Source organism: Terrapene carolina, unplaced genomic scaffold, assembly GCF_002925995.2.
Source record: "Terrapene carolina triunguis isolate 2854851 unplaced genomic scaffold, T_m_triunguis-2.0 Scaffold210, whole genome shotgun sequence".
In the NCBI taxonomy this organism is placed as follows: domain Eukaryota; kingdom Metazoa; phylum Chordata; order Testudines; family Emydidae; genus Terrapene; species Terrapene triunguis.
The window spans coordinates 2,857,810-2,880,765 of record NW_020664561.1 but is presented as its reverse complement, the minus strand read 5'-3'; the positions used below and the strand labels follow the sequence as shown (position 1 = coordinate 2,880,765).

General features: G+C 50.3%; 1 protein-coding gene across 1 annotated transcript; it reads left to right on the top strand.

The window, feature by feature from the left end:
• Positions 1-7,607: 7,607 nt before the first annotated feature.
• LOC112107398 (cysteine-rich protein 1) lies at positions 7,608-22,065 on the top strand. The gene is made up of 5 exons (XM_024201094.2): positions 7,608-7,734; positions 15,453-15,547; positions 17,187-17,244; positions 21,296-21,343; positions 21,937-22,065. The coding sequence occupies exons 1-4, from the start codon at positions 7,695-7,697 to the stop codon at positions 21,334-21,336; spliced, it is 234 nt and encodes a 77-aa protein (XP_024056862.1). The 5' UTR covers positions 7,608-7,694; the 3' UTR covers positions 21,337-21,343; positions 21,937-22,065.
• The last annotated feature ends 891 nt before the right edge of the window (positions 22,066-22,956 follow it).

The following is a 22,956-nucleotide window of genomic DNA, read 5'->3' as shown; positions in this document are numbered from 1 at the left end:
CTATCCCCCATGCAGAGACTACAGTGATCCTATACCGGTCTTGCAGCTGTGCCATATCTCCACTTCAAATCCACTGAAGCTTTAAGTCTAGTAAACTTTCATACAGCCTTAAATCTTGGACTACACTAGATGCCCTGTAGCTGATTAATTTAAGCTCAAATCAATATGAACCAGTTGTAACCTGATGTAAGTGCATCTACACAGGAGGTTGCACCAGTTTCACTAAAATGACTTAAGCTGTCTTAGTTAAACTGATGCTACGTGTGTGTTTAGACAAGGCCTTGTTCTGGCTGGGCCAATAAGTGCCAAAGTACTGCTGGATTCATGGAGCCTGCCAGGAAGCAGAAGATTTCTTGCAAGATTTCCAGCCCAGTTTTGCGTCCAATCTAGCAGTCTGAATAGAGCAGAGATACACTGTGGCTAAGCATAGGGGGCCTGATTCACCATGGCATTACTCCAGTTTTGAACCAATGTAACATCACTAAAATCAATGAAGTTGCACCAACATAGCCATGGAGTCGCAGCAGTGAATGAGGCCCTGAATCAATAGAACTTCACCCTTACCATGGTCCTGATCCCGCAGTGAGAAGCATGAGGTCAGATCCCATCTGTGCAGATTTCAGATAAGCTGATACCTGAATATCTCCCCATACCTATTAAAGCTAGTCACCTGCCTCACTGGAGAGGGGCCCGAACCAAATCCTGAAACTGAATGGCCCACTCTGGGGGAAAGTTTTAATCTGGATCCAGACAAACTTTATAGTATGGATACATCTCCACCAGGATCAAATCTGGCCCCAAAGTCACACCCACTGGGTGCTGGTTTGGCAGCCTGTGCAAAATGTTTATAAGCTGATGTGCAGCCCCCCTCCAGCCCCAAGTATCCATGTCAAAACAAAAAGCACCATAACAGCTGGCACTTGCTGGGCCTTTGAGCAGAGCCCTCCCTCCAGGGCTGGGTGAGGTACACAATGGCTAGTACAAGGAAAACAGCTGCCTGTGCCATGCTTGTTCTGGGGCTAAATAAGAGAACTCCAGCCCCGGCCCCAGGGCTGTCAGTTTGGCACTAAATCCACCATAGCTGGTTGAAAAGGGAGAGCAGTTAAAGAGAACAGACATAGTTGTGTGGGGCTGACTGAACAGCATGCTCTCTGCTAACCTCTAAGACTCAGAGGCTCGATAGGTCACTGGGCTCGAAGGAGCCCCAGGAATCAGTCTCACCCCACTTGTCAGTCTCACCACTGGTCCGACAGAGAACTGCTCCCTGGCGGAGTTTCCTGAGCTGTTGAGCTGTAAAGCTCCCAAGAGAGACACTGACTGCACTGGCCATGTGGTGGGACCAACTGTGATGCTCTCTGCCAATGCAGCACTGTCACTCTGTGCTGGCCTGGGACTCTGGAGCACCCACCCGCAGCTGTGGCCATGGTGTGTATTGAGGGGAGAGGGCTCGGGGAGCGGCTAGGTCCAGTCTCAGCATTAAAAGCAGTCTCACAATGGGAGTCAGTCCCATTCCAGGCCGTGCTGCTGGCCTTCTATGAGAGCAATCCCTGGCTGACAGGGTGGGATTTCAGAGCACACCCTGGAGCTTGAGGTCTGACCTAGGGCTCTATGGGGACTTTGGTAGAAGCCCATCAACTTATTCTTTCATGAAGGTGGCTGTCAGTGAGACATGGCGGTGGTCTGGGGGGGAGGGAGCAAGCACCCCTTTCAACCCCTCCCCCCCACTTTGTCAGACCCCATCCTATTTTGACTCACCCCTAAAGTTTATTTCATGATCTAGAGCAGTGGTTCCCAAACTTTAACAACCTATGAACCCCCTTCGCTAAAATGTCGTCTCGCGAACCCCCTCCTAAAAATGAATATTTCCAGGGATTTTCTCCTTTACCTGAGTATAAATTATAAAAGCAGTGATCTTGGAAATATAAAATTTGTTTTTATGACATGCTTATTACACACTTTATTATTAATTATTATTGATCATTACAGTATTTTTATTACATTATGAAAACGGCAACACTCTTCCAAGATCTCACTTTCGTAGCTTGTATCACTTTGAATAAGCATGTTATAAGACAAGGCTCCTATGTTTCATCAAGGAGTATCAGATGTAAAACAGCATGAAGGTATTTAAGAAGCCAACTCAAAGAGTTTCTCCTACACAAGCATTCAAGTCTTGAGCAGTCCAGGCAAACAATGCACGTTACAACAAAGCGTAGCTGCCTATTTAATTTTAAAAACAGCAAAATATATCTACCTCCCTTTCCATTTCTTATAAGGAGTCCTTGAAGTTTAAATCTCCTCAGTGTGATAGATTATGCTTGCTTTGATCTGCTTAGTTCTTGGAAGTCTAGTGGCTCTGGGCTGCTGGCCCCGTGCTGCCCAGGATCCCTAGGGACAGTTCTGTCCGCCATTAGGGAATTTTTTCCCGAGAACCCCCTATAACATTTCACGAACCCCCAGGGGTTCATGAACCCCAGTTTGGGAACCACTGATCTAGAGTGAAAATCTTGCAGCACATATGCTTTACAAAGGCTCCTGCTCCCAGCCAATGGGACGGGAGTGCATGCTTTACATAAGAGAGAATTAGTCCTACTGAGTTCAGTGACTGTTGCCAAGACCTGGTGCTTCAGGGCTTTCATTCATGAAATCCCTTCCCCCAAGTGCCAAGGACAGCAGTCCAGCTTCCTGCCTGCTGTAAGGGGTGAGATGCAGTGCTGCTGGCTAGGAGGACATTATTCAGTCATTCCTAATCTAGACTCTGCAGGAAAGCTGCCATCCTCTAAGGACCAGATGCCACCCACAGCCCCTTTCCTGGGGTTTGGTGATTATAAATCAGCACAGAGCTTTGGCTTTTACCCTGGTTTGAGGAGGACAGCAAGAGAACTGTGCTATAACATACAGGTTTATGTGCCTCTGATGGGGTCTGTCTAGCTGAGGAAGAAAGGCTGAGATTAGATTAGAGTTATTAGCTAATCCTGATTTAACCATGAATTTAACCTGAACCTGGAACAGGGGAAATGCTCTTTACCTTCATCTAGCTAGTTGAGATAAACCCTAGGAAGAAAACCAACCTGAGACACAGAGGGGCCCTGATTTAATGGAAATGCTGAGCAGCTGCAGCTCCTGTCGATTTCACCTGGAATTGTGGGTGCTCACTACCCGCAGACAACAGCCCCTCGCTGGCTGCAGCTAGGCACCTGATTTCATTTCTGACATTTTTGGCTTTGGTGCTCTATACAGGAGGAGGATAATTTAATGCAAAACAGGCCTTTAGCTAGTGCTCTTAGTTCCTTCCTAGCCAGACAGAAAGGATTTCCCCCAGGAATGCATCTGGGACTCCTCGGAGGGGTTTATTCCAAAAGAAAAGCAACTCCCCATAGCAAATAATAGTAATAATAAAAAAACATGATCAAATGTTCCCAATAAGCACATGTGGTCCCCACCACACCCCTAAGAATGCACAGCCCAGGGGTGTGGGGCCTGCTTCCTATCTTGGCACAAACTGCTCCAGGACCAGGATGATCCTGAATAGATCCAAGCCTGGTGCTTCCTTTGGCCTTTTAAAATATGCTTTCCTGTCAGACTCAGTGCTCCGGGTGTGCCAGCTGACCCCAGCACCCAAGGAAGTGGGACTGTATATCGAGTGGAAGGATGGCTGTGTGGTTAAGACACTGGGTGTGACACAGGAGCTCTTTTCATTCAATGGTTCAAAAATGCAGGGGTCAGCCAGGGCTACAGCATGACCTCAGCCAAGTCATTGCATCCACTCTGAGCCTCACATCCCCCCAGGTGTAACTTGGGGACAGTAATCCTCCCTCCTCTCATTTCTCTGTTTAGATAGTAACTTCTTCAGGGCAGGGATTGGCTTTCACTCCTTGGCTCGAGTGACCATGAGCTAATTCAGTTCAAACTAAATGGAAGGATTAACAGAATTAAAACTGTGACTAAGGTTTACGATTTCAAAAAGGCCAACTTTAATAAATTAAGGCAACTACTTAGGGAAGTGGATTGGGCTAACATATTTAGGGATCTAAAGGCAGATGGCGCCTGGGATTATTTCAAGTTGAAGTTGCATGAGCTGTCCGAGGCCTGTATCCCGAGAAAGGGAAAACGGTTAGTAGGCAGGAGATTTAGACCTAGCTGGATGAGCGAGCGTCTCAAAGGGGCGATTAAGAAAAAACAGAAAGCGTACAAAGAATGGAAGAGGGGAGGGATCAGCAAGGAAACCTACCTTATTGAGGTCAGAGCATGTAGAGATGCAGTGAGAAAGGCCAAAAGCCGTGTAGAGTTGGACCTTGCGAGGGGATTTAAACCAATAGTAAGAGGTTTTACAACCATATAAATAGGAAGAAAACAAAGAAAGAGGAAGTGGGACCGCTGAAGAATGTACATGGAGTGGAGATTAAGGATAATCTAGGCACGGCACAATATCTAAATGAATATTTTGCATCGGTCTTTAATAAGGCTAATGAAGGGCTTAGGAATAGAGGCAGCAGGACAGAGGGGAATAAAGGAGGGGGGGTTGACATTACCGTATCAGAGGTGGAAGCCAAACTTGAACAGCTAAACGGGACTAAATCGGGCGGACCGGATGATCTTCATCCTAGAATATTGAAGGAACTGGCGCGAGAAATTGCAAGCCCCTTAGCGATAATTTTTAATGAATCTGTAAACTTGGGGTTGGTACCGTTGGACTGGAAAATAGCTAATGTGGTTCCTATTTCCAAGAAAGGGAAAAAAAGTGACCCGGGTAACTACAGGCCTGTTAGTTTAACATCTGTAGTATGCAAGGTCTTGGAAAAAATTTTGAAGGAGAAAGTAGTTAAGGACCTTGAGGTGAATGGCAATTGGGACAAATTACAGCATGGGTTTACGAAAGGCAGATCATGCCAAACCAACCTGATCTCCTTCTTTGAGAAAGTAACAGACTTTCTAGATAAAGGAAATGCAGTGGATCTAATATACCTCGATTTTAGTAAAGCGTTTGATACAGTACCCCATGAGGAATTATTGGTTAAATTGGAAAAGATGGGGATCGATATGAAAATCCAGAGGTGGATAAAGAACTGATTAAAGGGGAGACTGCAGCGGGTAGTACTGAAAGGTGAACTGTCAGGTTGGAAGGAGGTCACCAGTGGGGTTCCTCAAGGTTCGGTTTTGGGTCCGATTTTATTTAATCTATTTATTACTGACCTCGGAACCGAATGTAGGAGTGGGCTGATAAAGTTTGCGGATGACACGAAGTTGGGAGGTATTGCCAATTCGGAGAAGGATCGGGATATCCTGCAGGGAGACTTGGATGACCTTGTAAATTGGAGTAATAGTAATAGGATGAAATTTAATAGTGAGAAGTGTAAGGTGATGCATTTAGGGATGACTAACAAGAATTTTAGTTATAAGCTGGGGACGCATCGGTTGCAAGTAACGGAGGAGGAGAAGGACCTCGGAGTCCTGGTTGACCGCAGGATGACTATGAGTCGGCAATGTGACGTGGCCGTGAAAAAAGCTAATGCGGTCTTGGGATGCATTAGGCGAGGTATTTCTAGTAGGGACAAGGAAGTGCTGCTTCCGTTATACAAGGCACTGGTGAGACCTCATTTGGAGTACTGTGTGCAGTTCTGGTCTCCTATGTTTAAAAAGGATGAACTCAAACTGGAACGGGTACAGAGAAGGGCCACTAGGATGATCCGAGGAATGGAAAACCTTTCCTATGAAAGGAGACTCGAGGAGCTCGGTTTGTTTAGCCTAACCAAAAGAAGGCTGAGGGGTGATATGATTGCTGTCTTTAAATATATCAGAGGGATAAATACCAGGGAGGGAGAGGAATTATTTCAGCTCAGTACTAATGTGGACACGAGAACAAATGGATATAAACTGGCTGTGGGGAAGTTTAGGCTTGAAATTAGACGAAGGATTCTAACCATCAGAGGGGTGAAATTTTGGAACAGCCTTCCGAGGGAAACAGTGGGGGCGAAAGACCTCTCTGGCTTTAAGATTAGGCTAGATAAGTTTATGGAGGGAATGGTTTGATGGGATAACGTGATTTTAGTCAATTAGGCAATAACGTGCCATCGCTGGTACAAATGAGGGTCCGGCTGGAGAATCTTGCCTGTATGCTCGGGGTTCTACTGATCGCCATATTTGGGGTTGGGAAGGAATTTTCCTCCAGGGTAGATTGGCAGAGGCCCTGGAGGTTTTTCTCCTTCCTCCGCAGCATGGGGCAGGGGTCCCAAGCTGGAGGATTCTCTGCAACTTGAAGTCTTTAAATCACGATCTGGAGACTTCAACAGCTGAGTTAAGGGAAAGTGGGTGGGTCAGCTTTTGTGGCCTGCATCATGCGGGAGGTCAGACTAGATGACCATAATGGTCCCTTCTGACCTTAAAGTCTATGAGTCTATGCATACAGTTCTGTAGAAAACAGTTCTCCCAAGAAAACTGTCAAGATTTCAGAAATGTTCCCATTCTGCATTGGGGTAAAACAGAGACCTTCCAGAGAGAGAAACCACCAACCTGCCTAGTCAATAGCCCCATGCACATGGTGCTCCCCAGGGATGTAGGAGACCAGGTTCAAATCTCTGTCCTGAATCAGGGACTTGAACCTGGGTTCCCCTTCCCCGGGTTGGTGGCCAGTCTCTCTGGCTTTGGTTTTGACCAGAAATTCCATCTGGGACCTGACAAACCTTTCTGAGAACCAGGGGCGGCTCTATGTATTTTGCTGCCCCAAGCACGGCAGTGAGGCAGCCTTCGGTGGCACGCCTGCGGGCGGTCCACTGGTAACGCGTATTCGGCGGCATACCTGCGGGAGGTCCGCCGGTCTCGCGCCTTCGGCGTACCCGCTGCTGAATTGCCACGGAAGCTGCGGGACCACCAGACCTCCCGCAGGCATGCCACCAAAGGCAGCCTGACTGCCGCCCTCATGGTGACCGGCAGGCTGCCCACTACAGCTTGCTGCCCTGGGCACGCGCTTGCTGCGCTGGTGCCTGGAGCCGTCCCTGCTGAGAACAGAAATAATCAAAACTGACACGGTCCCCTGGCAGGTTCTGGTGTCACCAGTCAGTGTTTTCTGACAACAAATGTTTTGTTGAACAATTCCTGACTAGCCCTAAGCCTGATCTCAACTGGAGCCCCCACCTGCTGCCCCACAGGGTGAGGGCAGTGGGTGATTAACTCCCACTGTGGCCGCAATGCCCCCGTCTCTGCTCCACCAGCGCAGCTCTGGAGCCCCTGGCGACGAATCTGGGCCAGTCTGGGGGCCTGACACCAAGTGTGCTGCTTCTTGGCTCCCAAGGGCCAAATGTCCTGAAGGAGCAGCAGGCTGGTGGCAGGAACGGGGGGAGCCCCTGGGTTTAGGAAAGAGCGTGGGGCAAAAATCAACAGGACACTAGGGCCAGGAGAGGAGATGCACCTTGATTCCCCCCATCCCCCTCTGTCCACCAGCGCCTCCACTCCACCCCCCCAGCCCCGAGCCCAGCCCTCCCCCACCGCCCCGTCCCGCCCTGGTACGCCAGTTCCGTCCCGCCCGTCTTCCCTCCCTTGCCCCTGTGCCAGGGTTCCCCCTGCGCAGGCAGCACAGCTGGGGGGCGGGGCTTCACGGGCGGGGCCGCGGGGTGACCCTGCCGGCGCGGGCAGCCCCGAGCAGCAGAGGAACTCCAGCAGCAGCCAGCGCAGAGCCCAGCCCGTGCGGAGCTACCACCATGCCCAAGTGCCCCCGTTGCCAGAAGGAGGTCTACTTCGGTAAGGGCGCCGCTCCTCGCCTGCCCCGGCACTGCCTGCCCATGGCCCCCGCCGCCCCCACGCGTGCCCTGCTCCTGGCACCCAGCTCCTTGCCGGGGCTGCCAGGCACCCTGTCTGCCCCTGCTCCACCTTCCCCATGGGGTGCCTGGCACCCAGCTCCCTGCTGGGGGTGCCAGGGACTCTGCGGCTGCCTGCCCCCATGGGGTGCCCTGCCTGCTGCACCCCCTCTCTATATGGGCTCCCTGGCACCAGAGCTCTGTAGGGGCGGCTAGAGACCTTGCCCAACCCTCTGCTCCTACACTCACCTTCCTAGCCCCCTGCAAGGGTACAGCCCACCTGCCTGACCCTGAACGCAGCTTCTAAATGGGGGTGCCCTGCCTCCTGCACCCCCCTTGTCTATACAGGCTCCCTGGCACCCAGCTCCCCACTGAGGCACAGCCCAGCGCCCTGGCAGCAGCACAGGTGGGTGGGGTAGGGGCGCCCATTGCCCGGGCCGGGACCCAGGCTGCGCTGGCTACATGCTGCTGCTGCAGCTGGTGTTTGGTTCGTGCCCAGCGCTGCTGTCATCACTGCCCCCTGCCCAGCCCTGTGGGAGGAGATCAGTGTTCCGGGACAAGCCGTCTGAGAACCCCCCGGTTTCTGTGAGAAGGGCTCAAAATCCCCCCCCCCCTTCTGCTTGCATGGCTCGGGGGTCTCATGCAGCCTGGAAGGAGCTGAGTTTGCAGGGCTCCAGCAGACCGGTATTAGTGCTGGTCCTCACGGGTTGAGCTGGGCTGTGTAGGCTGCACAGACTCCCGCTAACATCAAGGGCAAGCGCTGCCCCCTCTCCCCTTGTGCAGGGGCTCTGAGCGGGCAGGGCTGGGGAAAGCTGACTGGCACGGAGGCTGTGCAGAGCCATGGCGGGAGGAGGAGTCCGAGCAGGGTTCCTCTCCCTGGGCCTCCCTGCAGCCTTAGGAAGATGCTCTGATTTATGGATCTCTTGCATGCCTCCCAGCTATGAGTAAGGAGACTTGAACAGCAGCAAACTATTGCAGACAGCTGTATGCTTTACAAGCGAGGAAGCGCTCTCAAAACCTAACAAGTTCTCTTTACAAATTATCATTAATAAAAAGTTCTTTGTAATTAATTCCTCCCCCCCCCCATAGCCCATGCGCCTTAGGCCTTCAGATCTCTAGTAATGTCTAGAGGAACTGGCAATCCATTTGTATAAACCAGTGGTTTTCAAATATGTGTTATATGGGCCACACCCACCCAATATGTTTACTACCTGTATGGCCCTGAGGATGTTACATGGACTGCAGCTATGTGCTGATTGGACTGCAAACCAGATGCAGGTTGAGAACCACTGGTATAATTGATAGTCCTAGAAAACCAAAGATTTCCTGGTTAATTAGTGAGAAATATCAAAGTACATAAGATGGGGGGAATTTCCATTGTAGTTTTTAAACCGTTTCATTGTAGTGCTTTTATACTGTCCCATTGGATTCTGAGTCCACAGACAGATACAGTTTTTGAAGTCTGTTGAGAGATAATATCCAAAGCCAGTGAAAATACGTATGTTCTCATATAGCTGCCCATCATCGAGGAAGTCTCCTGTTCCCTTCTACACAGTGAAAAAAAATCTTCAGAATCCAAGAACCACACAGTGTTCTATAAAATGAGTGAAACCGTATCAATTTCTATATACAAGAGGTCCTGCCATTTCTCTGTTCAGCTGCACGTTTTAGCTGAACAGTTGGACAGGTACACAATTATTATTATTATTATAGGTGAGGGCTGTTTGTTGTTGAGGTTTGGTAGAGAAATATAAAATAGGTTCTTGCCATATGTCTTGCAAGTCCAGCCATCCATATAATAGCAAATGTAAATGTGTAACAGTTGGGAAGTTGTGTCTAGGACACAAGATTGTAATTTGGGGGTGAAAGAAGAAGATCTGGAGAAAACAGTAGAAAGGAGAGAGTGTAGAAAATAAAGAGTTTGTTTGTGTGGGTCTGAGTGGTTAGGTATGCTGACTTCTAAAAGGGAGGGAGGGCTGGGGGATGGGCTATATTTTAGTATTAGACACTGAATCTGTTTTTGATTCTGAGATGTTTCCATCTAAGCTGTGTCCATTGTGTATCTTCTGTCTAACGTCTAAAGAGGATTCTTCTGGCAGTAGCTAGTACTGTCGGTGACCATTTGGTTCCAGAGGCAAACATGTCAAACAACTAATGCTCTGTTTTTAGATCTTTTATATCAGGGGCTCAATTCATCAGTCCCTGTGCTTTGTGTGGTCATTTACACCAGTTCAAGATGAGCACAGAGCTCTACCAAGTAAATCTGGGTGAAATTTTTTGAGCTGACAGGAAATTTGCTGAAAAATGCATTTTTCAGGGCACTGAAACTATTCGTGACTTCAGGTCAAATTCAGCAAATAGTTTCGGCTGAAAAAACCTTGAAAACAAATTTTGGAATTATCAGTACGGTTCATTTTGCAAATTTGGATATTTTGTTTTGAGTCATCATCTTCAAAACAGTTCATTTTACCCAAACACAATTTTGGGAGGTTTTTTATTTGTGAGAAACCAAAAAAGAAATCCGGTTCAGTTAGAAACAAAGTGAATTTTTCAATTTGGCCAGCAGACCAAAAACCTCAATGATTTGCTCTGCTCCTAAGGATGAATGGTGATGGTTTGCACCATTTGCCAGTCATGAAGGGTGACCATGAATCAGAGGCCAGGTCTTTCAGAAGTCACCAAACGTACATATGAGAACTTGCAACAATACGTTGTGTGTGCAAATGGACACCTCTGAAGAGCTGCTCTGGGAGATCCTTCTGCAACTTAGAATCATAGAAGATTAAGGTTGGAAGAGACCTCAGGAGGTCATCTAGTCCAACCCCCTGCTCAAAGCTGGACCAACATCAACTAAATCATCCCAGCCAGGGCTTTGTCAAGCCGGGCCTTAAAAACCTCTAAGGATGGAGATTCCACCACCTCCCTAGGTATCCCATTCCAGTGCTTCACCACCCTCCTAGTGAAATAGTGTTTTCTAATATCCAACCTAGACCTCCCCCACTGCAACTTACTCCCTTTTTGTTTTCTTCTGTGCTGGAACGTCTTGTAAGTCATTGTACCAAGGCCCTTTCCTCTCAGGACGTCTGCCCCACTGAACAGAATAGGTTAACATGGAGCCTCAGTGCTTTGATTGTCTCCAAGCCATTTGATGGGCACTGAGGCAAATCACTAGAGGCGTGGTTCAGAGGCGCTGGCTTACTGCCATGTTACACTTCCCTCCAAGCTAATATTTTGTTTGTTTGTTCCAACAGCTTCATCATAGCTGTTTGCTTAAGGTGGACAGACTGGATGGGCAGGGAGTGAGCCACCCAGAGATTCTGGACACTCCAGTCCAGAGTCCAACACCAGGATCAGTTAAAGTGGTTCCTAAAAACTTTACAAGGCAAATTAGTTAGATTCTGAACAGCAAATTCTGCCTTTGATCACAGTCATTAGTACCTGGGCGTAACAGAGGGCACCATGTAATCGTGAATGTCTTATTGTAATAAGGCTACAGCGCAGAGGATACGTGTATCTCCAAGGCTTGTTTTTCTTAAAACTATCACTATATGCCTTGAACAGACTTCGGGCCTGATCCGACTTCCACTGACTCCCCTTGGCGTTGGATCCAGCCCCTAGTAAGGAGCAGATGGATGACCACACCCTGATTTGGAAGGAATTTCAAAAAAGCCGCAGATTTCTGTACTGACTCAGAGTACTTAATTGGGTGACATGATCCCACTTCCTGCCATGGGTGTATTTCAAGAGGTTTGGGTAGCTAGTCCTGGCAATAACCTTTGCTGCAATCATTTAACTCCATCTACTAAAACCACATACAGAAGTTCCCCAATCTCTTGGTTCCCCATGTCCCTGGCATAAAAACTCTGATGTGTTTTGCTGAGAGTTAGAAGTGGATGCTGGCCCTATAAGTACTTTTATTTTTTAAATTTATCGACTAAATCTGTAAGCCATGGACTGGGAACACATTGATTTTTTTTTCTTTCTCTGTTTTATATTTCTGGTTTGCTTGTGGGGTGTGTTGTACTTTTCTGTCTACTATGCCAGAAAAATAATAATCAGGGAATGGCTCAGAACACAAGAATTCCAGAGTTTGTACGTTCCAGCTCTCTGTGATGGAGACTTAACTGTTTCTCTGTTTTCCCATCCATTCATATTTGCCTGTCATTTAAGATAGTGCCTACACTAGAGAAATTTACTAAAGAATCCCGACTTGGGGTTAGCACTGGCTGGAGGCCAGGTATAGACAAGATTCTGATAGCTGAACCCATTTTTACCAACATTTTAGTTACTTACTTTCAATAGATTCAACCAAAAGGGAGTAAAAATCAGTCCTGGTGGCAAGAGCCTTGTCTACACTATTGGTGCTAACACCCATTCCAATAAAGTGGTAGTAGCACATGGGAATTTTTTGTAAGTTTCCTCAGTGTAAACAAAGCTTAAACCTCCCCTTAAAGTACAGTTCTACTTGGAATGGTGACTAAAATTGGCATTGTGAAGTTTCACGTCTATGACAGCTCATTTACTCCAGGTAATATTTGCTAAGCTTACTAGTAAAAAAAGGTTTTAATAGAACTGTCAGCACCTAAAACCCCCGGGTCTAAGTCAGGTTGGTTTTGTTCTGGTTTGCACATCTCTGGGTATAAACACTATATACTCTCAATCTATCATTATTAATTCAGTTGATCAACTCAGAAATGAATTCAGCTGTCATTCACACAGCTGGTCTAGCCCCGCAGAGCTAACAGGAGTGAAAGATACTGTGCAGTGAAGTAAGCAGATGTGGCTTTGTAAGTGCAATGGGTCTGTTGAGCAAGGAAGTGCTGTTTTTATGAAGTTAGTCATATGACCTCAGCTGTACAAGACCGAGTTTAATGCAAAGGCCAAGGAGAGTTCAAAATCAGTTGTAAGCTCTTATTTCTAAGATCATAGCAGTAACACTGATCTTGTATAAGCAGTCTTGGAATAAAAAGAAAAATACAGCATCTCTCAGCTAAGAGTCCCAATACTGGAGGTTTTGTATGGCTGGTATGTGGTGTCTTTTGCTCAGATTTAGCTGCCACTTAACTACATTTCACTTACACCGTCTGGTTCTTCACTCCAAGCTGGAACCTGAGGGGCCTGGCTGTTAATTCAATGAGCTACTTCAATGGTCCTTGATGGGATTTCAGCTGATATGTTTGACAGATCATAAAGGGGAGAGAAAGCAGGATCATAGGAGTGCAGCGAAGACTGATCACTTCATCAGCACTAAATCATTACCTCCATGGGGAGATTGCAGCACCAGAGTCTGGAAGCTCTCCTGGTGAGAAGTCCCAGTCACTGGGAATATAGTGCCTAGGCAGTGATAGGCTTCTCTAAACATTCCTCCAATAGGGGTGAAAGGTGCCCGAGTGACATTCCTGGAGTCTGAATTCCTCCCAGAAACCCTGGAATAAAAAGAAAGGCTCAGCATCTCTTTCAGATGTAGAACAGGCATGGCAGAGGGTGCTGCCCCCCACCCCATCATGCCTCACTCCTAACCTACAGAGGTGGCCCCCTCTGGGTTATAATATAATAAATAATAATATAAATAAAAGTTGCATGTCTTCCCCCCCCACCCCAGCCCTATTAAATGTAACAGAGCAATCATCCTTCCGGAGAACTTTTTAAAATCAGGCTATAGAATTCCATAGCAGCGTGCGCCTCCTGAGGCAGGGTGGCCCTCTGACTTGAATTTGGGCTCATGCCCCCTTCCTCAGATAGTCCCTGGCCCGCTTGTTGGAGCTACAAACAAGGGTGCCATTTCACGCCATGATGTTGGTGTCTGTGATGTGGGGCCTGCCTGCTAGGAGCATTTTGAGATCCCCTCTCTAGTGATCACTTCTCTCCTGGAGTTAATGGTCACACCCAAGTCACAGGCTCTCTGCCCACCCAGAAAAGGAGTTGTAGTGCCAAAGAACTGGCAGAGCAGCACTTCTCACCCAGCACTCTGCTGCAGCAGCAGAGCACAGAGTGGAGAGGTATTGGTGCATAGGAAGAAATTTTGTCCCCGAGCCCAGTCCCCTGCCTTTTTCAGGCATGGAAAATCCACTCGAAGGTCCTGGCACTGAAAGGGTTCCTGTGGAAAGCTCAGCGTTATCACTTAATACACATCCGTGAGTGCAGCTGCTAATAGAAAGAACACACTAGCCTCTTTAGCAAATTACATCCTTTGTGCTATAGTTAAATTCCATCCTGTGTTCTTTCCTAATGTAAACCTGTTCCGGACTAGGGGAGTAACCTCATTGTTCCTTTTTTAGCTGCCTCTGGGGCTGTCTTCAGTTGCCTGAACCCAGGCCAGTCTCCAAGCACACTACTGTTTGCTGTGGCTTTTAGCAAGAAATGTGTCCCCAACATCCTGACGGCAGGAGGTTCCCTGTATTTGTGGGTTGGAAAAAGGATGTTTTGCAATACTTTGCTTCCCAGTGTTGGTCCAGGTGTCTCTCCCCCCATGATTGTCAGACAGGTTTTCACATGTGCCAAAAGGGATCGTTACCTTGGAATTTAAGGGATTATTGTAACCAGTGTCAACTGAGGTCACTGGTTTTCAAGTTCAGATGCCAATTTATGCAGAAGAATTTCTACTAGACTAGAGGAGGGCAGTCCTCCGTGCTGGGTGAGGGCTGGCTGTACTCTGGTGTTCCCTAAATTTGACTCTGTTGCCATTTTCCTTCTGCAAGTCTCCCCATCTGAACAAGTTTTAACGTGAACAGTAATGAATCTGTGTCAAATGGAGACGCATAGGCCCTTCCAGAAAGGAATGGGGAGGTAATGACGCAGCAAGCGCTTCAGAGCTCAAATCTTCCGACTGGCAATAATTTGCCTAGAAATCAGACACCCAAGCCTGTGTGAAAAATGCTTGTGCAAGCCATGCTTTTGTGTGTGCAAAGCAAGCACTACGCATGCTATTGCCTGTTTTTCTGCCCACGCACACGCATGGGCTGCATGGATTTTTATTTATTTTGCAAGTGCAGTGTAGGTGTCTGAATTTGAAAACTGTCAGTCTCCCTCCAGGACAAGCAAGTGTCAAGCAGTGAGTGAGCCCCACTGAAAGCTGGAATGAGAGATGCCCCAGTAGCTTTTGGATTTAATCATTGGGAACACAAGGCATTTTTCCAAGTATGGAACTCTTACAGTGACCACACTGTTTGGGTCCAGGACAGACGCATGTAGAGTGCAAAAGTTCACAGAGTTTATTGAAGCAGCTCCCCACCTCTGCCGTGGCATCTTTTCCCTGTGACAGTCTCCTTACACCTCTCTGGCCTGTCCCAGCCCACACAGGCAGCCCCAGAGTCCTTACGTAGTAAAGCAAAGAAGCGGTGCCATGAAGAAGACGAACTCAGTCATCCTGTGCCAGCCATACCTTCCTCCGGAGGGCTCCAGCAGTCTCTGCAGAGAGGCTGGGCTGTATGCAAAGGGGCTGGGCTGGGCACAAAGGGCTGTTCTCCTGGGCTGGCCAGCCAGCTCCTGAGCTGTTCTCTTCCCTCGTGAAAAGCCCCTCCGATACCTGACAGCGAGTGCAGGTGTAGCGGGGTGGGGCTGAGGGCCCACAGCAGCTTGCCAACCCTTGCTGGCTCGGTGTGGGGTGCATATGCCTTATCACAGCCTCCTGAATGGTGCTCTTTTGTTTCTGCACTCTGACAGCTGAGAAGGTTACCTCCCTGGGGAAAGACTGGCACCGACCATGCTTGAAGTGTGAGAAATGCAACAAGACCCTGACTTCAGGTGGCCATGCTGAGGTAAGGGGTGAGGTGGCCACCAGCTCTGTGTCACTGTAACTCTTAGCTGCATCTTCCAACGCTTAGGACAGACATGTCAAGAAGCTTTAATCAGCTGCTTCTTTATACCCCTCACCTGTGGGTGGAAGCATAGTGCACGCTGCCATTGCAAAGTGGATTCCCAGGTACTCCACAGCACAAGGGGCCCGTATTTCACAGCCCCAGCTCCGAAATTCTGCAGCAGCATGACTTTATCCCCGCACCATGCAGTACCCTTGTTCCCATCCCCCTCACACACACTCATCGCACAGCCTCAGACTTGTAAGGCTCACTGAGGTACAAATTGTTGCTGGGTATTTCTGAGGGTGGGGTTCTCACTGTACTCTCCAGCCAGCCTGGCTCTGGTCCCTTGGCCTCTGCTCCTGCAGTGCTGTCCGGCTCAGACCCTCCTTCACCCCCGGAAGCAGGGAGCTTATAGCAAGCTTCAGCGGCTCATTGCCCCAGGCCTGGACTGCTGGGAGATCTCCAGGCCACCTAGTTAACCAGCCTACATTTCTGGCTTCTCCCTGCTCCTTGGCTGCAAGCTGGACTCCTAGTGCATGTGCTGTGCACAGTAAAATCATCTCCCCATTGTGGGGAAATTTGGAGAGCAAATGGCAGGTTGCAGATGACCAGAGAGGGTCTGGCCGCAGCAAAACAGCTAATGCCAGGGCAAGAGGGCTGCATTCCGTGGCATCCTGGGGCCAATGGCAAGCTCCACTGCTGCAGAATCACAGTGTGCATTGGGCCCTGCCTGAGATGAGCGGGGAGTTCACAGCTCTTGGAGCTATTGGTTCAAGCGCTCTGCAGATGCAGGCAGCCATTGCTGCATCAGTTACTCAGGTCTCAGACTTGAGGGCCAGAAATAGACTTTTAAAAGAGGGAAGCTGAGATTCTGCAGCAAGAGGTGAGTTCTTTGGTTGATTCCATGGAATATGGGATACCTGGGGGCCCTGCCTCGAAGTAGCAAGAACTCTGCATTAGTCAGCTCCAAGCTGTGGGCTTGCTGTGTGTGTGGGCAGGCTGGTTTGCTAGCACCAGGATGGCCCGGTGAGGGGGGTGCCATAATAACTGAACTAACCTGACAGGGCAGAGACATTGGGCCAGTCCAGGTCCCCTGGAGGGGGGATTTGCCGAGTTGGAGAAATCCTGTAGGGAACTGAGGGAATTCCCCATTGCGTGTAACAGGGCAGAGTGTCACTAGGATTGTGGGCTGGGTGGTGCAGGGTCCCCTAGCTTTATCCAGAGACCTATGTCCAGAGCAGGTCTAAGGTGAGGAGGAACGTGAGTGGACCTTAGACAAGGCTCTGATTTGGCTCTCCTGGCACGTTTCTGTTTCTTTAGTTTAGCAAAGCTGTAGTGAGGTCAGGACTCCACTCGGGGTGACTGGCAGAATAATGGCAGGGCCCAGAACTGGAAGAGCAGGCAGTAGGGGAGGTCACTGACACAGCTGGGACAAGAGAGCAGGGCCCAGGAGTTGTTAATCTAGATCCATACTCACAGGGTTAAGAGTGGGCCCAGTGACTGAGCAGTGCCTGTTCTGATGCCCAGTTCCTGGGCCCTGCTCGTCTCAGACTCCCCTGAGTAATGTGGCACTGAGGAGTCTCTTCTCTCTCTGCAGCATGATGGGAAGCCCTATTGCAACCAGCCGTGCTATGCTGCTTTGTTTGGACCCAAAGGTAAGTTTCTCCATGCTTGGGGCTTCCCACGTCTCCCTGGCTGGATATTGGGTACTGGCACCAGTGGTGTCTGTCTCCTGGGGTTCTTGCCCAGAAGCATGATCACATGTTCCAGCATACAGATCCATGCACATACATCCCTGCGTCCATCCACAGCCTCTCCTGCCTGAACTCCCAGCTCACAAGCCCCTCATGCACCCCCACAGCCACTCCCCCTTAGTCCCTTGTCCCCTTGTCTTCCCTCATATGTCCCTAAACTCGGGGGCAAACCGCTAGAGCCATGTGCACACCCCTAAATACACCTACACCCATTACACTTTACACCTGTCCTCCCCTTCACAATCTCTACTCATACGGCTGAAGGGTGTGCAGTCACCCTTCGACATCCACACACGCCTCCTTCCCCTTTCTCCAGGGGCTGGGCAACTTTCCCTTGACCGCTTTGTAGGCACTGCCTCAAACTTGAATTGTGGCCTTTGGAGCAGAAGCTCTGTCTCTCACAGTCTCTGGTCACGTTGGCTGAAGAGGTGCTCCTCTGGATCTACACTGTGGTTTCTCTCTGGGTAGGATGTTCAAAAGGTCTCAGCGCTGGCCCACCTCCGAAGTCAATGGGAATTTTGCTTTTTACTTCGGCTGGAGCAGAGTTAGGTCAATGCTGTGGCCTGGCCTATACCTATAATTTAGGTCAATCTAGCTTCATGCCCTGACCACTGTAGTTAGGTCAGCCTAACCCGTGATATAGAGGTGGCTAGGTCGACAGAGGGATTCTCCCATTGACCTAGCTACCTCCAATCAGAGAGGTGGATTGCCTGCGTTGACAGCCAGACCCCTTCTGTCATTGTAGGAAGTATCTATACTGCAGTGCTCCAGCAGCACAATTGCAGCGCTGTAACTGTCGCTGTAGTGTAGACGTACCCTGAGTGTTGGAAGAAATCTCACCCTCCCCATCTTCAGATTCTACAGTCACAGTTTTCCTCTGTTGCACAGGTGTGACTCTCCTCGGAGCTGGTGGGCATTGTACCCGTGTGAGTGATGGCACAAATGGGCCTACTCATCTGGACACGGCACGAGTCGACTTAAGTGCTTTGCACATTTCACTGTAGTGAGGTAGTCTAGTGTGCTTTCACAGGCCAGCCACGCTGCCCGACCCAGCTGTGTAGTCACAGATTGAAGGGTGTGAAAACCCACAAGCCCATGCAATTTGCCAGAACCTCTTAGACGCTTTGAAGAGATGAGAATGCTGAAGAGAAGGAATCTCAAAACTTGTGGGGCTCCAGACACTGCGACTCAGCAAGCTTTAGAAAGTTTTGAGTTACAGGTCTGAATTCTCCCCTCCCTGCTGCAGCTCCCTCTCCTCCCCCCCCCCCCCCCCCCCCAGCTCTTTGGTTTCAGGTTCAATACGCACTCCTTTGGAATGTGATTTGCTGAATGCGATTGTTGATGTGGCGCCAATGCTAGAGGCTGTGGAATTCTACTTGAATTTCTGCCCCGCCATCCACTCTGTGGCTGCTGGGGTGTAACGTGAAGTGTCATCTACATGCCACTCCAAGTCAGCAGGATATTGGCTTAAGCCTTAACAGCAGCTAGTGGGCTACGCTGGACAACGAGTCAGCCAGACCCCTGGCTGAGCTATGCAGCTGTTGCTTGTCAGCATGTGGGCTGGCTGGGAACATGGAATCCTTCTCTTTATCTCTAGAAGCTACAAGGGTAAAACGCCAGGCCATTGGGTGGGAGAACTAGAGTCAAGAGTGACTGTAGCCTGCCCCCTCCTGCTGCTAGGAGGAGCAGCATCCTCAGTCTCCGGAGGCTGGGACCCACTTGTATCCCCCCGAGACACCTCAGCAGGCTCAGAGGAGCTGCTGTCCTACTGCCAGGGCAGAGCTAGCACGTCAGTAGCTGGAACCCTGATGACACCAGTTCAGATTCCTTAATTCCTGAATATGCAGCCTGGGTAGGATTGTGGCAGGGAAGGAGAGCACTGAGGGTACACCTACACAGCAATCAGACACCCATGGCTGGCCTGTGCCAGCTGCAATTAAACAGGCTAAGGGGCTATTTAATTATTCTGGCTTGGGCTGCAGCCTGAGCTCTGGGACAGCAGAGAGAAGGGCAGAGTGGCACACTGCTCCGCACAGCTGGTTTGGAGGGTAAATTGAAAGATAACCCACACGGTGACCACGTTCCTCCCACATGCAACAGGGGTTTCCTTCCCTCAGTCACCTGGTTTCAAGTCCCTTCCCCAGAGGGAAGCCATCGCCCAGTAACCCCATCACAGAGGCATGTTCCCCACCAGGGGTAGGCAGCTGCCTCCCGGGCTGCTAGCCCCATGTTCAACCTGTCCAGTCCTAGCCCTTCCCCTGGACCTGGTTTTCAATGTTTGGCACCCTCAGCTGGAGCCAGCTTTCCAGGAGGACTCCACACCCTTTGTGCCACTTGGCCTCTTTAGGCATCACCCTTGATTCCTCCTGCTGCTCTTGTCTTGGGATGCTACCACCACAGCCCTGCAGGGGGCGGGGTGGAGCTGCACCTCGGGGAGGCAGTGTCTCTGCCAGGGCTGCTCCCAGCGCACCTTGTGCCAGCCAATCGGCTGCCCTCGAATGGCTCCCTCTCCTGGTCTTCAGGCTGGCGGGGAAGGGGCAGGCAGGTCATTCCCCAGCCTCCTTTTCAGCGACTCCCCAAGGGGGAGCAGGAGCGAGCTCTGGGGGTGCTGTTGTGAGCAGCCCCACAAGGCTGGGTAACGGGTGCTCACACGCCAGTCCCTTTCACAGCCATGCAGGGGCTGAGTGCTGTCCGGGCTGTTGAGGCAGGGATTCCATGGCTATAGGGCTGAGCTCCTTTCCCCTTGTGATGCTCCTGCTCTTTGGAGCCAATCCCCTGGAGGGAAAAGCCACTCGTTGCTCCCCGCACATAGGCCCCCTGAAATGCTCTGTGGGCTGGGTCTAATCAGCACTTGTAGGGCTGGAGTTCTAACAGACCATGACAGGGCTCGGGCTACCAGCAGGGGGACTGTTCACTTCCAGCATTCTGTAGGGAGGGGACTTGCACTATGAACTGTTTTTATATAGACGTGTAGGACTGGATGGGTCCTCAAGAGGTCTCCTAGTCCAGTTCCTGCAATTTGAACATGAATTTGCTGCTGCTAAAAATGGGACTGAAATCCCCTGTGTCTGCAGAGGACGGGCATGGCAGGAGCAGCTCCAGTGCTGGCTTCCCCGGGGCCTGCCTCCTGTCAGCGTGCTCCTGCTGAGAAGGGAGTTCAGCCCACAGCCCATATGCTCCTTGCTCGCCCTTTCCACTGAGGCTGACAACTCTGGGCTAGCTAGCTAGTGCTCCTATATTTGTGACATGGACTCCTGTGCCACTGAGTGACTAGAACCCCCTGTCCCACTTCACACAGGCTGCTGCCCGGCTCTCAGCCCTTAGTGCACTGGGTCACTGCTGGCCGCGGGCCACGTTGAGCTAGTGACCCAGCTATTAAAAGCTCTGACTCTCGTTCCAGCTCCCCTGTACTCCAGTTAGTGTTTCCCTCTCTATCTGGAGGCAAGTTGGGCCCCAGTGTGTGAGTGGTTTCCATTTGAAATGCCGTATTGCAGACGGCTCTGTCCCAGTCCCCTCTAAAGCCATGGGTGGGCCGTCAGAGGTGTCTACTAGGCCTTTGGCTCATGGCCCTGGGAATATTCAGGCTGTGGTCATCGTTCTTCCCCCAGCTTGGATGTTGTGTTTGGTCTCTGCACTCTGTGGCAGTTCCAGGGCACCGGGAGGCGTGTCTCTCACTGCGCTCGCTCTTATTTGTATTGCAATAGTGCCTCGGAGCCCTGTCGTGGACCAGGGCCCCGCTGCACTGTACAAACACAGCAGCCCCTGCCCCAAAGAGCTGCCAATCAGTGTAAGAGAAGAACGACAGACGGCTACGGATGGTCTGGGAGAATATGGGTCAGCAGGAAAGGCAGTGGTCTCACTAGCCCAAGGGCTCTCACAGCCACGGCACTGGTTCCTGCTCCCTGCTTCTGATGCCTCAGGTGGTAATGACCTCATTCTGGTTCTCTTGCAGGATTTGGCCGGGGCGGTACCGAGAGTCACACATTCAAGTAAACCTCAGGTAAAGGCTTCTCTTAATGATCATGTTGCATTGCGCCAGCCCTAGCATCCTAGGCCCTGTCTCCTAGAGCATAGCTGGATTCCCATTGCATCCCTGGGGCTGGCATCCTTCCTCCAGCCCATGTGATTCAGAACCTGTGTCCACAGGAAAGTGGCTAGAGTCACATGCCTTTTCTCAGCCTTGGTACACCAGAGCTAGCATACCCAAGAGCATAGCCAGATTCACACTTCGTTCTACGTCTGAGAGCCCCAGTCATGCTTTGAATGCTGCCCCTTATGCCCTGGCACCTCTGTTCAATTGCAACCCACTGATCAGCGTGTGTTATGTGTTCCACTTGGTACCTGATCCCCAGAGGACACGAGTCTGTGACAGTCCCAAGCTAGAGAGCCTGGCTCTCTAACTCACACCTTAATTCTGGCGGTCCCCAGTTCAGTCCCTGGAATCAAAGATGGGGGCTGTCACAGGCACTGCTTTGTTTCCTGGGTATCCACTCAAGAGGTGTGTCCATTCATCACTGAGCCCCCCATGCAAGCGCTATGCTGCAGTCCTGTTGTCTGACCTTTCACCTGTGTTTCCTTTTCCTCCGTCTGTAGGGCTGGATGGAGAGGATTCCCGGTGGAGCCTGAGGACAGCACAAGCACCATGACAAATGCATTTTTAATTCACTATGTAATTAACTAGCACATTAAAAGTAATAAATTACCTAGAGGAATTTAGCTGGCGGTGACGGGAGAGTCTCTGCTCTCTATCTATCAGGATGTGGCGTGGGGGACGGGGGAGTTGGCCAATATCACTGAAAGCCTTGTGGAAAAAAAGAAGGTTCCAGATCCCCTTCCAGCCAAACATGTAGCCCTGCTTTCAAACCCAACCTCTAGCAGCAGGATTCTGCAGATGTATTTGCAGCCACTAGTAAAGCCAGAATGAAAGCCGCTTCCTCGCTGTAGTAGTGTGTTCTGCTGACTGAGGGTCTCCAGGGATCAGATAACGAAGCGCTTGTGATCTTTAAAGGACCTCAGCAGTCTTTGGATAAAGCCCCTATGGGACTTGGAGCTTTGTGCTGCTGCAGCCTGCTGGGCCAGCTGAGGTCTTGATCTCCTCCTCCTGGGCATTCTTACCCGAGGGCCAGTAGCCATGTCACTTTCATCCGGCCAGCATGGAATCTGAGCTTCTTGCCCTCCACCAAGCTGCTGCTTTGGCCAGGTGCCAGGAGAGCAGAGACATGGCATTGGCTGAGTCCGATGAAAGTTAATCCCAGAGCCAAGCATGATCAGCATCCACCTGGCACTAGAGCCGGCAGCCTCACTATTCCTCCCATAGCCTCAACACCCAGTGAAACACAGTCCTGCAGCGTCTCATGTGGCAGCCCTTGGGGCAGAGAAGCAGCCCCCCAGTAACTCCCTGTGGAGTCTCAAGCACAACCCCACCCCCTCCTGCCGGGACCCACCGCACAGCAAACGAAACCTCGTGGTCTGTAGTAGAGGCTGCTGACGGGGCCAGTTCTAGGGTCTCACTGCTGTCAGGGGCAAGGGGGTGGCTTGGGGTCCCTGGATGCTGCTAGTTAAAAAACAAACAGCCTTACCGGAGTCCTGGCCAGGTTAAAAAAGGAACGTTTG

Excerpts from the sequence above, each read along its gene's own strand:
- LOC112107398 (XM_024201094.2), top strand. The coding sequence starts at position 7,695 with ATGCCCAAGTGCCCCCGTTGCCAGAAGGAGGTCTACTTCG. Across the intron at positions 7,735-15,452 it reads CCAGAAGGAGGTCTACTTCG|CTGAGAAGGTTACCTCCCTG; the intron begins GTAAGGGCGCCG and ends GCACTCTGACAG. Across the intron at positions 15,548-17,186 it reads CTTCAGGTGGCCATGCTGAG|CATGATGGGAAGCCCTATTG; the intron begins GTAAGGGGTGAG and ends CTCTCTCTGCAG.